Source organism: Acanthopagrus latus, chromosome 9 (genome assembly GCF_904848185.1).
Source record: "Acanthopagrus latus isolate v.2019 chromosome 9, fAcaLat1.1, whole genome shotgun sequence".
Taxonomy (NCBI): domain Eukaryota; kingdom Metazoa; phylum Chordata; class Actinopteri; order Spariformes; family Sparidae; genus Acanthopagrus; species Acanthopagrus latus.
The window spans coordinates 12,217,831-12,234,445 of NC_051047.1; the positions used below are offsets into that span (position 1 = coordinate 12,217,831).

General features: G+C 44.0%; 1 protein-coding gene across 2 annotated transcripts in view; it reads right to left on the reverse strand.

Annotated features, from left to right (window-relative positions):
- Window positions 1–16,615, reverse strand: part of gsk3ba (glycogen synthase kinase 3 beta, genome duplicate a) — a 35,166-nt gene that overhangs the window by 16,253 nt on the left and 2,298 nt on the right. For both annotated transcript variants that reach the window (XM_037108763.1, XM_037108764.1), the window contains exon 2: window positions 6,166–6,359. In XM_037108763.1, the coding sequence (XP_036964658.1) occupies window positions 6,166–6,359 (194 nt within the window). The remainder of the gene's footprint in view (window positions 1–6,165; window positions 6,360–16,615) is intronic.

Here is a 16,615-nt window from a genome sequence, read left to right on the forward strand (position 1 = left end):
CGCAGAGCTGACAGTGATCTAATGCACTATCTGACTGGCATTTGGTGAAAACACAGGCTGCAGGTTTGGTGTAAAAGAACAGCTCACAGGTCAGCAGTGTACCGATTTACAATGTTTGTTCAACATAAGAACTTGTGCTGCCTTCACTGAAAAAAAAAAAAAAAAAAAAAAATCACAAAATTCCTTGTGTTTATACTTTCATGTCCAACAATGTATAATTAGATGCACTAATCCTCTGATGTCCGAGCAAATAAAAGAGACTGGCAGAGGAAAGCTGTTCATTAAAAAACACAGCTCCAGATTTCAACCACACAGGAAAAACACTTTGCAAATTAGTACTTAAGTTCAGTGTGTAGGATTTACTGGCATCCTGCCGTGAGGTTGCAACTAACCAACCACCCTTCGTCTAACCCTTCCCGCTACAATGGCCCCTAAAAAAAGGGTGAAAAAAAGGGAAAGGTCCTCTCTAGAGCCAGTGTTTGTTTGGTTTGTCCATTCTGGGCTTCTGTAGAACCATGATGATGCAGCACGGTGGACTCATCCTCATTCGCAGCTAACCAAAACACAGTGTTTCTTAGTTTGAGGTGAAAATACACTTAGGAGAACACAACTATGAATATCATACTAGGGCACAGCGATTCTTAATTTTGGGGGCAGATACAGATACTGGGAAGTAAAAGACTCAAACATCAATACATAAGCCAAGTTTTCATATCTGTGCATTTTGAGCAAGCATCTATGCCAATATCAAAATATCTGTCATTGGCTGGGCTCTTTATTATACTGCATTTCTGCCCCTAAATCCTACCTAGTAGATCCTTCAAGTTATGTGACTTGTTATGTGGTGCGGCGACGGTTATTCCATTACACATGTACATTACTAACGCTTCTTTTATTGCTTAATTTAGAACAGAAATGATTAGTTGACGGGCAGAAAATTCATCATCAAATGAAATTAATTGTTAGTTGCAGTGCTAAAACAATTAAATGTCATGAAATAAAGAACAAGTCCAAGCTAGGAGTCTAAAGGTGATATATTTCCACTGCCTGTTCTACTAATCTGTCAAAACCTTTAAGATGTTCAGCTTAACATCACAGAAGATTAACAAAACTAGCCTGCTAACCTGCTAGCGGACTGTGTGAATATGGTGGACAATGGCAGTGAATAACTGTGTTGGCTGGCTGGGTGGCTGATGAGATCCGCTGTTATGTGGGTCAGTGCCACGCTCGCTGGCGCAGGGAGATATGCCGCTGTCCTTCCACACTTTTCTGCCACTTTATGAGGATTTAATCCCCTCCCATTCATTTTTTAAAACGGAGCAGAGTGAGCCGTCTGTCCACGAAACAGAGCCTCGTCGTCACAGCAGCAGCATCTTGTAGCTCAGCAGCCTTGTGGAGACAATTCCCCCGGCCTAATTCGCTTAGAGACAAATGCTAATGGTTCCCACAGTCCTCCCCCCTTGCTTTTTCACCCTTTACACAAATACTACCAACACATACACACAGGCACACATACAACCCCCACATCATGAGTGACATCATAGCGTGTGGGTCACAAACCAGCCATCGAACCATCATGCACTGCAGGCAACGCCCTCGTCTTCTTGCAGTGGCTTAGTGGGAGTGTTTGCGGGTCTGTGTGTGTGTGTGTGTGTGTGTGTGTGTCTGTGGGTTGTTATGTGTGAGAAAGATGGTACCATATGGAGGAGGAGCAGACAGGCTGTTCAGTGAAGCCCTGCCCAGCTCCAGTTATACTGCAGTCCTTCCTGCTGACCTGTCATCCTCCAGTGTGTCAGCAGCCCAGCCAGCAGAGACAGAGAGAGACAGATGGAGAGGAAACGAGAGAGCGAGAGAGAGAATACCTCAATGGCAGGCTGCTACCGTAGAAGTGCTGCACCTTCGCGGTGCTGATGTATAACGTCAGACAAAACCACATCCAGTTTCCAAACAGATTAAGAGCATCGAGCAGTCACACGACGCCCACGCATTCACGTGTCACAGTTTACCGCTTAGGATTCAGCTGATGAATTTTACTGAATGCAGACAATGGATCAAACTTTTCATATATTTATTTAGTAAACCATGTCTCATGTGTTCGCAAGTCTGTCTGGTCCGACTGATGACATAATTCTTTGAAAAAAATCTTTGAAACGTAAGTCCTTTAACTCTCATCCGAGAGGCAGTTCCAACCTGAAGAAGCCACTTAGCCTACGCTACAGAATTAACATGCACCCCATTGGAGTTTAGAACTGGGTTCTTAGCGGGGGGCTTTTAATTTGAAAGTAGCGACCGTTAGTAGCTTGCCGCTACAACAACAAGCGGACAATGAAGACAGCTACAGAGATCGAGGAGATGCTAGCACCTCCCGGACCTCAGCGGCTTTCCAGTAGCTCATTTTCATCAGACCGCCAGTTTGCTGCCGTCTGTCTAAATCTGCGGACATGGCCGCAAAAAAGACAGCAAATTGATGGCTTGCTGCCTAGTATAAAAACGGCTACTGACTACAAAGAAACTACATGTTCATTTTCAATGGAGACAATACTTCCAAGTCAGATAAATCAGTGCATTGTTTCAGCCCTTTCATTGGATTTGTTGACAGTAAGAATAGTAGAAGTAGAAAATCACCAGACTTGGCCATTAACATCGTGTAAGCTTCACTACCACCAGACATGCTCTCACTGTGTGTGTGTGTGTGTGTGTGTGTGTGTGTGTGTGTGTGTGTGTGTGTGTGTGTGTGTGTGTGTGTGTGTGTGTGTGTGTGTGTGTGTGTGTTGGTTTTAATGCAAGCATCCATTATCCAATGGGCTGATATGTGATCCTCTGATGGGAATGGAGGAGGACCTATCCCATAATGCACCAGGAGCAGCTTGTAAGCCCACCAAGACTGTCTCGCACATTCATCAGCTGCACCCTCACACAGAGCCGTCTCACATGATTACCCTGTTTGACTCTGTGTGTGTGTGTGCGCGAGTGTGTGTGTGTGTGTGATAAAGCAGTCACACATGTTGGACCAGCATGGTTCTGCTCATCGAGGCTCACTTCACAAATGAACACCCAATCAGACAGGAAAGAAACGAGAAGCGTCGGGAAAGGGCTTTGAAGAGGAGGAGAAGGAGTAAGAAGAAAATAGAGCGCAGGTGTTTGGGCATGTTTGCGTGTGTCTGGGGTACACACACTTTATGGCGCGTGCTTGGCAGTCATGTGAGGAGTCTTAGCGCTCATTTGCTTCATTTTTCGGAACAAGCTGCTCACGGGGAAGGACGGGCCGGGGCAATTGGAAGCAGCAAGACGGAAAGGGAAACGGAGCGAAAGACAGCGGAGGGAGAGGGTCACAGTTGAAAGGAGCATGACAGGATCGACGTGATCTTCAGCTGGCTACTGTTTGAACGTGCAACCCGCTGTCGTGTCATGCTAACCACAGGCTAGCAGGAAGAGGAGGATATGACCTCATCATGGCCGGCACGCACGGTCACAAAGAGTGCACGTGTCACCAACAAACACTGCTTGTTTTGGGACAGATGGCCGACCCCCACACACCGTTAAGTGACATCATTTATCTTGTTTGGTTCAGCAAAGGACGAGCACCTGCTGAAAAACTGCGCTGAACCTCCCAAAGGTTAATCGCAGGGGCACTGACCTGCCGAAGCATTTATGTGAACCGCTCGGCTTGGCACAGCAGTCCCCGAAAGGGCAAAATTGTTACGAGGAAACACACCTAACTAAACTTTGACTGAACTTCAGCGCCTCTCGTGGGAGACTGGAGGCTGGCAGCCCGGGAAACAAGAGGGGACACCTAGGCTCATCCTGACATCACTCTTCTCGTCCTATCTTGCTAACACAGCCTGACTCTCGTGACAGGAACAAAGTAGATGCCAAAGTGTTACAAATCTTTGTGCCAAGATAAGCTGTAGCTTCACATTTAGCACACAGGTATCTAAGTAAACTCATGCAGGCATAAAAGCCAATTTGAACGGGCCTCTTATCAAATTACACATGGTTACATGGGCCAACTTCCTGTGTATCATAGGTGGTGTGCATGTTTTTCAGCGCACATGTGGAAAACATTATGGTCACACGTTGCATTGCATCATCTTTAACTGTACACGTGTGCCAGGGCATGTGTGGTATGGGACACCATAAACTATAGTGCAGCAATGTAACACGCACATTTCTTTCTATGCCAGGGGATTCCTTAAATACTTCTCTGGACAGACGTTGACTGACAAACTGTCTGCTAAAGTAAGAACCATTGTCGTCTATATCAAAACCTGATTCCTTCAAAACACAGCAGAATTTTAAGAAATGCTGAGAGTGTGATATATACAAGGAGAAATGTGCCTTGTGAGGCAGCTGGAGTTGCAAGATCACGTGATCCATCTATAAGGCTTCAAGCTATGCACTTGCATCGAAGCCACGGAGGTTCAGACAAATCAACATGGATGAGAAACTACTGGCCAGGGCTCCAGACTAACTTTTTACAGTGGATATACCGGCACATCACTTAGGTGCAACCAGTAATATTAGTAATAATATTTTTCAGGTGCATGTATGACCAAAATAGTCGCACCCTGGAGCCTTGCTGGCAGCTGTGGGCATGGTTGAGATATTATAACCAGCGAGAGAAGCAACTGTTCTTTTAAAAACAACAACGGCTGCTCCTCACGCGTTGAGCGCAGATGCTTCAATAGCAACGGTTGTATCAAAACTGAAGAGTTTATTTCATTTAGGGAGGAGCAAAGAACGGCACGGAGGGCTTTTTATCGATGGAAAAGACATCTTTGCTGGTCTCTCCACTGGCTTCCTTAAGGGTTTGATTTTCCAACTGGCTCCGCTAGTGGCAGCGCTCTCATCCTGTCGCTCTGGTTGGTTGAAGGTATAGTAGGTATAGACAGTGATGGGCAGATTGATTGTTTCACCAAAACCATTTACCATCACAAACATCTGGCAAGCCAATGTATCAATAATTGGCTGCTAACTGTCACATTTAGATGATCTTATGATACATTTTATCAAAATTGGGAAAAATGCCCCATACGTGCTCAGGTGCACATCAAGTCCAAGTATCTAAACTTCACACAGCCTAATAGAACAACCCCTCAATTAATCTCACCTTTATTAAGGTTACAATGTTCAGATTAAACTCTTTTAGTAAGGTGTTGGTTCAGGTCAACGGCCATGTCAGAGGCTGCAGGTTGTAGTGCTGTTAAATTACACTGTATTACACTGTGAGGTAGGTGTGAGTAATAATTTGTTCGTCCCATTAATCAATCAATGACAGCAGGCCAGCCTTCCTAGTATAACCTTCATGAAGGTGGGATTTATTAACAACAGTTGTATTAGGGTACTTTAAGCTCGGTGGACCTAATAAATGTGACGTAAATGTCCAAAATAAGAGGCAGAATTTTGACACTGCTCCAAATTTGAAAAGAGAAACTTACCCAGCATTACTCCAGATCAATAATACGACTACACCGTGCACCCATAACCCTCAACTCTGAAGGCTATAAACTTAATGAGAATCTTAACAGCTGTCCTGCAGGCTTGGCAGTCTCAGGTCTTTTATCTGTGAGCTGTGAGCAAGCAGCAGGGACGCTGCCCCCCCTCCAGCACGCCATCAGTCAAATCTATTCAAAGCACAGGAGGAGGATTCCAGCAGAGCTTTTGCTTGGAAGGAAATATGATGTTTCCACGGTGGCAACTGAACTAAACATGACAGATGACTGGGTATCAATGGGTTCAAGTTTGTTTGTGCAGGATAAGACCTCCCCGGCACTACCACACACACACACACACACACAATGCCTGCATGAAAATACACACATTAGAGCGAGGACGCATCGACTGCAGAGCGCTAAGAAGTTCTTCCTTTGTTTTCTCTTGTTTCGCAGCTTCGCTGATCTCACTGTTCTTGTGAAAGATCACTCCATTCAAGTCTCTTTCACAGTTACTCAGTCACATTCATTAATGCAACAAATCCCTAGTTTGGTTCCATTGTTCAAAAAAAAACAAAAAACAAAGGATGACTAGGAGAAAAGAGGACATGAGTGCGTGTTTGTGTGTATTATCAGCTCTAATACACGCTGCTTATCTTTGTCCTTTTAGTTTCCTGAGCTAAGTTGAAGTGAGTCAGCTGAAAGGTACATTGTGTGTGCGAGTGTTTGTTACCTTAAACCTCTTGTCTTGAAGGACCTTCTTGATGGCCACCAGCTCTCCAGAGTCGCAGAGCTTAGCCTGGTAGACGACGCCGAACGAGCCGTTGCCGATGACTTTAGTGTCCGTGTAGCTGACTTCCTGTGGCCGGTCAGGGCCTTGGCCTGGAGTGGCCACGACTGTTGTTACCTTGCTGCCATCTTTATCTCCTAAAAGAGAGAGGCAGAGAGATAAGAGAAATGCTTAGTACAGAGCACTGTGCACGGCAGAGTAGCACTGACACGGGCCGAGACACATTCCAGCAGCACTGAAATTCATGGGGCGACAAAGGTCGTTGTGGCGTCGCCTCGCGTTGCTTTTGTTTCAGCCGAGAAGCTGAACTTTAACACACTGAAACTTACAGTCGACATCCAATTAGAGCTCTGAGACTGAGTGAAAATAACTCTCTATACCACCAGGTAGCAGGTAGTCTGTATTTGTCGCTTACCAACAGCCCACAGTCGGCATGGTGTGTCAGGGCCCTGTGAGAGAGATCAAACTGACACTGCAGGGCTATTGATAGATAAGCTAATGGGAAGCATTACGGCTGTCTAATAATAGTGAAAAAAGTCCAAACAGAGATTAATGGTAGCAAACAGGTGTCACACTTGAGAGATTGGAACTAGTGGATGTTTGTCACTTTTGACTGATAAAGGACTTCATAAACATTCAGCCACTAAATGAGGAATTCCAGCTCCCCTTTCCATTGCGTTCACGTCACAACCCCACTGTTGTTCAAATCATCTGACCTCTCAAGCAGTTGCTAGCTTGTTTCACCGTGACCAACGGTGCTGTACAATTGGCTTGCAAACCAAATTCTTACACAGAGATGAACAAAATAATCATTCTGGACCCGACAAACTTTTACAACATCAGCTATCTAGGTTGCTAGCTGATTTCTGGTTTCTGTACAAGTAGGGCTTTATCACAGCTGACATTTTGACTTGTCATAGTGGGAAATAACACAGTAAAAACAATAATGGCTCTGTTGTGTGAAAGTGTCCAAGTCATGGCAGTGTGACAATGAACCAGGAAATTAGCCATCACTGCTTGTATTATTTACACCTGTGTTCTTCCTACTGTGATGTGTCACAGCGCCTTCTGTGATAAAGGCCTAAGTCAAGTCTGACGCACTAAATCATTTTCTCATCCGTCTTGCTAGTCGGTGTCCTGTACCGTCAAAACTGGAGCTTGTGAGAAAAGCCAGTTTGTGATTGACAGCTTGCAGGTTTGAATGTCTGCTGACAAACAGAAACAGAAAGAAATACATGGCCTCCTCCTTGAGCTTCAACCAGTTTAAGCGCATTTGTTCCAGCAGTACTTCCTAGTGGTCCACAGCTGTGACTTTGAGTGGTCATTAATATTAAATACCTAGAGGAAACAATCACACTTACACCCCTGTTATCTTAAGAGCAGTAGAAAGAAACACACTTGAATTCTGCATTGTCTGTGCTACAGATCACTGCTCAATGAGCAACGCTCATAGATTATTATCTTCATATCGGGAAGCAAAGGTGCTTTTATCCAAAGCAGAGCATCAAACAGGGTTCAGCACACTGTCCACCGAGCTTTTCAGAGACCATCCCCACTGGATGAGGCTCATTACCTGGGACAGACTCACCAATCATGGTGTGCAGACAAACGCAATACCCAAGATTATTATCTGTTTAAACATGAGCTAATAAGACTCTGTATCAGATGCTAAAGCGCTATAGATCAGAATCTGCCTTCACATGCCCCTCCTCCCCCTTTATGCCCTCTTCAGGTCAGTGAGGAGCAGTCTCTGCTCCCCTGAGATCGAAATGTGGAGGTTTAAGGCCTTGCTCCACACATATACGGATGCTTTGAAAGGCATTTTAATCTATGTCTTGGCCTCCATGCATCAAAAGTTCACGAAAGAGAGACTCATAATTGAGTCTTAAGCTGGCAGTTTTCTTTGGTTTTTGAGTCATTTTATTCAAAAAGAGTGTGCTCACAATGTTCTACCGTGGTGCTCGATATATCTTTGACATAGACTTCATTGCCGCCTACTGGCCTGTCATGCATGCTTGTTTGTTTGTTTAACTTGCTTTTTCGTTGTACAACTACAAAGACATCCTATAAAATCAGGCTCATGTGGTCATTCATTCAATCACTCATTATCCATAACTCATAACGCTTATCCTTTACAGGGTCACGAGAGGCTGGAGCCCATCCAAGCCGACATCGGGCGAGTGGTGGGGTATACCCCGGACATGTCGCCAGTTCATCGCAGGGCTTACGTGGACAGATTGCTTTTTCAAAGAATCTCTGTATACCTGTGGACAAGGCTTAAGTGGGTTCTGTCCCACTGCCTCAGCCTGCCTCCCCCCCAACCCCCTACTCTTCCTCCCCCACAAAAGTGTCAAGGGGCAAACTTCACATTAGCTGGCAGTTAGAGGACAGCCAGGCATGAGTTCGGCACGTGCAGCGAACGTGCGTGCGCTCCTGCTACTTACTTCCAATCTCTGACAGGCTCTCAAATCAATGTCACAACTTCCTCAACACCTGCTCTCCCTTCCAGATCCAAAAGACCCACGCACCTAAAAGAATTACAATCTCTGTTATATTCCTCTAATTTTAGGCGAGTTGTTGAAACCCATTTGTCAACAGCTCGCAGTGGGAACAAAATCATGCTGATGGGAGGATTAGTGCTGCTTAACAGCCGTGACTGTTCCAGTTCGTGGCGTTATTTAACAGAAACTTTGCCGCTGCCGCGTCCTCTCCATATGAGGAGGAAGTGACCATCTAATGCCCAACTCTGGCAAACCGCCAGCATGTGACTGGTCTCTGTGTGTGACTTTTTTAATGAACAAAACGATGAATTAATTAGCCCCACATGGTGGCTTGACATCTTTTGAAAACCGGAAAAGTCAATGTTTTGACTGAGATGGTGACACAAGAGTGCAGAGGTCTGCTGGTCTTATCCATTCTCATAGTCACCGGCTCGATTGGCTTTTTTTTTTTTTCCCCAGCCGGGTTATTGATTCCAACACAAACAGTGCCCGTTTTGACACACACACTGTTCCTGTTCGTGTGTGTTTCTTTTTGCCACTGTGTGACCAGCGAGTGGTCCAATTACTGAAGAGGAGATTACGATCAAAGGGGAACGGGAGTGCTGGGGGTGGGGGGGGCAAGACCAGGACCGACTCTAGAAAGAGAAACCGAAGATGGACTCTCTAACGACAGAAATAGATTTTCCAAGAGAGAGCGAGAGCAAGAGTGTGAGAGAGAGAGGAATATGAGTCTGCCTACATATTCCAGCAGGGCCACTTCCATGACGCCTCTGCACTTCCTCAAACCGTGAGAAAAGTCTGCGCTCGCACGCACACACACACACACACGTCTACATACAACTCAGAGCTCTCACTCTGGTACAAATAAGGAATGACTAAGCGATCAGATTGCACTTGAAATGGCACTTTTCGCATTTCAAATCTGGTGTAACCTTCAAAAACTCTCATCAATTGCCGATGTTCTAGAGCAGATCAACCTCCATTTCATACTGGAAAATTCACAAAATCATGACCAATGACAAGTGAAATTTTTTTTTGTGGCCTTTTATGGCTTTATGGATACGACAGTCCAGAGATGCCGGGAAGCTGAGGAGAGGAGGGGCAGCAAGCAGCAAGGGGCCACAAGTCGGACTCAAACCCTGGGCTGTTGCAGCGGGGACGAGGGATCCATACATAACACGCCTGCTCTACCAACTGAGCAAGTGGATGTAAAAGACAGAAGTAAAAGATGTTTAATTACGCTCTTCTCCATTAAAATAAATCATCCCCAAGTGAACCATCAGAAAATTAAGCGTTAAAAATGTCCTTTGGTTGCTGTTGGAGAGAAGATGTTTTAATCCGAAGAGGTGACTGACATCCTTTGCCTAAGTAACCAACAAACTCTCATGTTGTTTTCACGACTGAATAAACTGAATAAACAAACTGACCTTAAAGGACAACACTATTTCATACTGTTGTACTTTGGCGGTAAATTTGGCGGACCCTGCCACCTTTGTGGCTTCAAACAATGCTCTAGGGACCTTATTTTCCTCTGAGAACAGCTTGTTGGTTCAGTTATAAAACAAATATTTATAATAAGTATAAGAGTTTCTATTATTATGTCATTAATTTGTCGAGTTTGAATTTCTTTCCAAAATGACTCGGTGCCCCTTTAAAGACTATAATGAAACAAACATTTTCATCTCGGCCCAACGCATTTTGCGACGCGCGCTCTCAGCATCGCCGTAGTTACTCTGTCGATCAGCCTCGCCACAATAACAAAATTATTGTGACAACTCACAGAGCATGATTTCATGTACATACGCCATATCACTGTGCGACAAAGTGCCACAGAAGAGACAGCTGCTGCGACTTTTAGCCAGAAGCGTCAATAGTCAATTCAGGTCACCACACTAGCACGGTCCACAGTTGAATAAGGCGAGCGCGTGAACACAGTGAGGCCGAAACAGCACTGGTGTTGGCCAGTTAGAGGACACATGCATGGATGGGTATTTCGTTAGGATAGGCATGTTTTTCTGTAAAAGAAGGTGCAAAATCAACTGGCAATAAATATACAAAACTGTGCATTAAACCAAGCAACACGATCCAAACAGAGATAAAGAAGACCAACAAAAAATACAATGTCGGTCTAGGCTCAAATGAGAGTATAAATCAAGATTCTGGCAGGCTTTTTGTCCCCAGTGGCAAACCTTTTTCTACACACTTACAAACTTGAATTCTGTCGGTGAAGCTCCTCCATCATCCAGGTCATGGTAACTGTATGTCTAAGTGCTACATGAAGGAAACTGGACTTGTTTGAGGTTATTGAGGACGATTTCCCTCTCATCCAAGAGGATTCTTCTGTTCTAGCTGACCATCGGGGAGCTGCAGGCCTTCTTGTTTTTACCCTGTGGGGGAGTTAACCCTTGCAGATTCCCCGAGGTCACGTTATGAGCTGCAGAGTCGTTACACTTGAATTTTACATGCAGCATTTTCTCAGAGGCTTTGATATTTCTTTTCATGTACTTAAAAAAAATGCCTTCAGCTATCCGTCTGCTTTATTTTTTTTTAAACAGAAATATAAACTGTTGTCCTTCTTGTTGAAACTCTTGGTTAATAACGTGTCATATGCAAGATAGTTGAACATTTCCAGGTCCTTTACTAGTGACGCTTTGGGTTGGTGGGTTGAGCTGAGCCACAAGCCCAAAGACTCAGCAATCGACTATCTTTTTCCAGATTCACTCATTGCAACTTAAAAGTACTTGGGGAAAAAAAAGATGCTTTCAACGTGATCGGATTTATTAATACTGCAACTCAGAACTCTCCACTACATTTTTTTTTTGACACTGTTCCTGTTGAATCACTACGAGCGAATGTGACAGGAGGTGCACCTGCCAAACCGTCCATGTGTTCATTTACGTACTGGAATTTGGCAAACACATGCCAGCATATCATCTTTAGACGGCACGTATTTAATGTTCGGCTGCTGCGATTAGAAGGGACACTGAATGGGAACAGTTTTTAACATTGATCTAAAAAAGGACATTGCGTCACAGCTTTTGACTACTCTGATCCATGACTTGTGGAGCAAAGTGCACAAGCTGAAGAAATGCATTCCACCTGTAAAGTTGTACGTGACCGCAGCGGCTAAACCGGTAAAGCAGACGTTCATCACGAAAGAGAGTGGCGGTTCAATACGTGACTGCAGAAGTGCATTCGTCATTGATTTTCAAAACATGTTTTATCATCTATTAATGGAAAAAATGAGCATATCATCATTTTGAGATTGAGAAACTACATCCAAATTTCTCAGTCAACTCTCAAATCACACTGAAATATGATCCACGTGTGATCATTTAATCAATTTCTTCAAATAGTCGGTGAAAAAAAACATTCACTTTAGGGAATTTTTCCAATGGCAAAATGCTCAGGGGACCATTAAAGCTTCAAACACTGAGGCTGAATACTATGATATTACTACTAATCGTTTCAAACTGTCAAAAGCACATACTTAGATGGGTCAAGACAGTGTAACAGTAAGCTGGAATTATCAGTACCTCTCAAACTGAAGAAACGCACTGAATGCAGGTAAAATTGCTATTGCACTTGACAGCTTTGGACTGCAGGGCAAAGTGACATTTGTGAGGAATGTATGAAGAGATTTAGTAAATTCCCGGACAACGAAACGGACTGTGCCCTGAGCAAAGGCACACACACGGCGAGTTCATGCGCGCAGGTACGAACAAACTCGTGCAAAGTGTTCCAGTACACCAAAAGGCCGGAACACCTGGTCACCACTGACACTGGCAGAGACGTTTGGTTAAAGCAGCCCTGCTTAGATCAAGATGCCAGTGAGTAGACACAATGGGGGTGTGTAGATTTTAGACATCAGAGTGGCGTACAGGGAGTTTACCAGTGCTGCCATCACACTAGATACAGCCAGAGGGCTGCCCAGAGAATGATCTTCTTCTCTTTCCCCATTTGAAACCCTGTGAGTAAGTGTGATAGTTCATTTTTGTTTCATTTGAAATCAGAGAATTTAATTAGTTCATTTTGTTCCCATCATCACTTGGAAAATGTGAGAGAGGGACAGAAAGGAAAGAAGCAGAAAAGAGAGAGAGAGAGAGAGAGAGAGAGAGAGAGAGAGAGAGAGAGAGAGAGAGAGAGAGAGAGAGAGAGAGAGAGAGAGAGAGAGAGAGAGATGCAGCTTTGAAATGCTAAACAGGCCGCTCGTTGTTCTTGGCCAGCTGCCTCACCCCAAAAAACAAAACCAAAGAGTGCCGTGTGTGTGTGTGTGTGTGTGTGTGTGTGTGTGTGTGTGTTCCCGTCTGCCTGTGTAGGAGGGGTAAGAGCATTCTCTCCAGGATCATACACACTGGCTACAGCTGCTTGAGATAATCAGCCGAGTTATTCACGTATACGTGTGAGTGTGAGTGTGTGTGTGTGTATGCGTTTGTGTGTGTGTGCGCGCACGTATGCAGTCAGGGCAACGGTAGATGACATACTGAAGAGGAAGAGAGAGAACAAGTCTAAGATGACATGGTGTTACATGAATTTTGTCCAAAGTACAATCACGACACAGCTGACTTTGCAACTTGCTGCCTCTGAATGAAGAATCAGTTTAATTGTATCTCTATTTCTTTAATGCATTTTCTGTCACTTGTTGATTATTAAAAAAGGATATAAAAAAAAATGTATGAAAATGATTTTGACAGTCAGCTTATTGTTTTAACCATTTTCCGTTTCTGTTGTCTCAAGAGATAATTGGTGCTTCGGTTTTGAACGTCTTTGTTACATTTCATCCACGTCATTCCTCGCCCCCACAATACCTCGAGCAAATTATGGACCCTTCTGAGACGTCCGGTCACTTCACCGTAAACCGCGTTTTCCATGGCAACAGGAACCTAATCACCGTTCATAGAGCGACTGGTCTGGCACTTCATTCATTCGTGAAGATCTAGCACTATTATCACTGCTTAGCCCACTTAGCTAACCCTTCTAATGCATTGAAAGTGCAGCTGATGTCTATATGGGTGTGACTATTGGTGCTTTCATGCCGCATTTAGACTAAACTAAGGGCTGTGGGTGATAGTATCTGAAAAAATATCCGTTGTTCTATGGATGTTCGTCGCAAGGCAGCTGGATACATGAAGTCATGTGGTCATGTGATTTTGCAAACCATGTTGCCAGGCTTCGAGCTGAAGGCACAAGCATCGAATCGATCAGCATCGTTTGAGAAACTACTGGCAGCTACAGGTGTGGTTTGGATGCAGCAACCGACAAGAGAAGCGACTTGCTTTAAAAACGGCAATGGCGGCTGGAGGGATCATAGATGCTCGAGTACGAGTTATAACAGAACTGGTGAGTCTTTTTTATAAAAAGAAGAGCAAAGATGACACTTAATGCATTTCTCGACGGAATGATGTTTTCACTCATCTCCCATCTGACATTGGTAACTGGCTCTGCTGGTGGCTGCACTCTCCTACTGTTGATCCGATTGGTTGAAGCCAATGATAGATGCTGATAGACTGCCCCTTTCCAAACAGTTTCTAGCGGCCCTTTTCCAGGTGGACTTGTGAAACAAACCATTTTGTTAAACAAACCATCTGGTGTGTCCGGTTATATGCCATTGCCAAGAGGTAAAAGGCAGTCACTGTTGTTTTACTCCAAACTGCTAATATAGTGCAAAATATTTCAAAAAATACTTGGGGGCCTTTTCATGGATTTATTATTTTTAGAACAACTGAAGATAAAACAGGAAATGCAGACAGAGTGAGAGAGTGGGATGATGGCAGACAGCAAAGGGCCAAAGGTTGGAACTGAACCCAGTGCCGCTGCACAGACGCACTCTGTACATGGGCATACGCTCTCCCACCTGAGCTACTGGGGCGTCCCCAAAACCTGCATATCCAAGTGTAATTACACCTTTAGTGCAGCTTATCACAACATATGTAGCCAAAGCGGTCACCACATAATTCATATCATATCGAAGGGGGCTGCCTCACCAGTTCAACAGTACAGGTTTGGTTTAAATGAACCTCCTGAAACCTTTTCCACAGCTGGACGCAAGACAGAAGCAGAGGACTTTGTTTTTAACACTGAATCAATTAGTGCATATTTGCATGTTTTTCTTAAACATTCTTAAACATTTAAATTGACTAATTGACTTTGCTTTTTTGTTTTTTTCCCCAAAGTGTCACATTCGATGTCATAGCATCACATGAGAAAAGGAGTGAAAATGAGTTTGCCCACCCAGGTGTCATGTGTCTATCACTAAAGGCAAAAGCCAGATTATACTGAGTTTTTATTTTACAAGTGTGACAGTGGTGTTTACCCTATTTACACCAAAGTAAGTGTGTGAAATAAATGTGTACATGCAGGTTTTTTTTAAAATTGCTTTGTCGGAAAAACAGGAGAACCGTCCAAAGCAGCGGATCACATAGCTCAAGTCTTAATCAATAAGATTCTCACTGACAAGTTGTTTTATCTGTAGCTGATGATGGAAGTGGCTAAGGAGTGAGACTTCTCTTTCTTTCTCATCTCTGTTGAGAGTTTCACATGGGCAGCAGCTATCAGCCACTGACAAGGTATACGTGGTTACTTTTCAAATATGTTTTCCTTCAGTCTCACTTTTAAACTAGCACCGACTGAACAATGTTCGAGCATTGCTTGAAGGGAGACAGATGGACGTGTATTAACAAGCCAGTATCCCTGGTGTGTCCACCTGGATGTTGTGTTTTCATCACAGCCAACCAGAGCGGGAGCCGATAAACACCAGCGACTACAGCAGAGTTATTTGACGCTGGAGTGAATGTCGACAGCACTCATCCACATTTCAGACAAAAGCCAGATGTTGATGGATTTTCTGTCTGATTTGACAGGGGTATTGGAGACCTTCTCTGAATGGACCAGAAAATTTCTCCCAAAAACTTCATTAGTACAGTTTTATGGTACTTTTTTGTATCTCAATTGAACCAAATGTCTCAAATTGTGATAGCAAAATGAAACCACATGGTAAAACAGCAGGCTAATGTCATTAGCCCGGGGTAAGTTTTTCTTTTCTTTTTTTTTTCTGCAAAATCAATCGCCATGATGCCAGAAAGTTGGCAGACATGACCACAGTTGATACTGAACATACTTTTTATGTTTAAAATTTTCCATCTCCTTGAGTTCAAAAATGTGCAGTATGTAATAATTAGCTTCCTGTCGGATTCATACTCGCACTCAATAGGGGGCAGCATTTGAACAAAATAAATGCTAACTGTAGCTGCTGTTAGCTACTTCATGCAGTTAGCCATGCAGCAAGCAGTCCAGACTTCGGACCAGGCGGAGTGTTGGTATTGACACCGCTAGCAAGCGAGCTCTGAACCAGGATGGGCAAGAGGCTAGCTGGTTAGCATGCTAACGTCAGTAGATATCTCTGCAGCAAAATACTTACGTCATAATATCAAAACTGAAATTTCTTCACACTTCACAAAAATGTATTTTCAACAAGAAAAGCTTCTCTTATTGCACCTTCAATCGACTTGTCGTCCTCTGCTATGTTCTCCAAATGGCTCCAATCTAAAGTGCAATTTAAGAGGGAATTGTGCTCGTGTGCGGACTGACTATCACATGGGGACATCTGCACAATCAAGCACTTTTTCTCTATGGGCCTGAACGCCACCTGCTAGTAGAAATCAAATTATTAAAACACCCAATTAATTGGGCGACTCCCGCTCCAGCCTTTAATGACTGATAATGATGTACCGACTTACCAGATGAGTCTCTGGGAGGGAAATTTTATCAGGCTGGAAAAACCGGAGGGAAAACACTGCTGTAAACCTCAAGTAATGTTAAGTCCGCATGGCCGGCCACGCGTTTGGTGCTAATTCAGGAGCTTACGTCTGAACAACAACTAGGCCAAAGAGTAA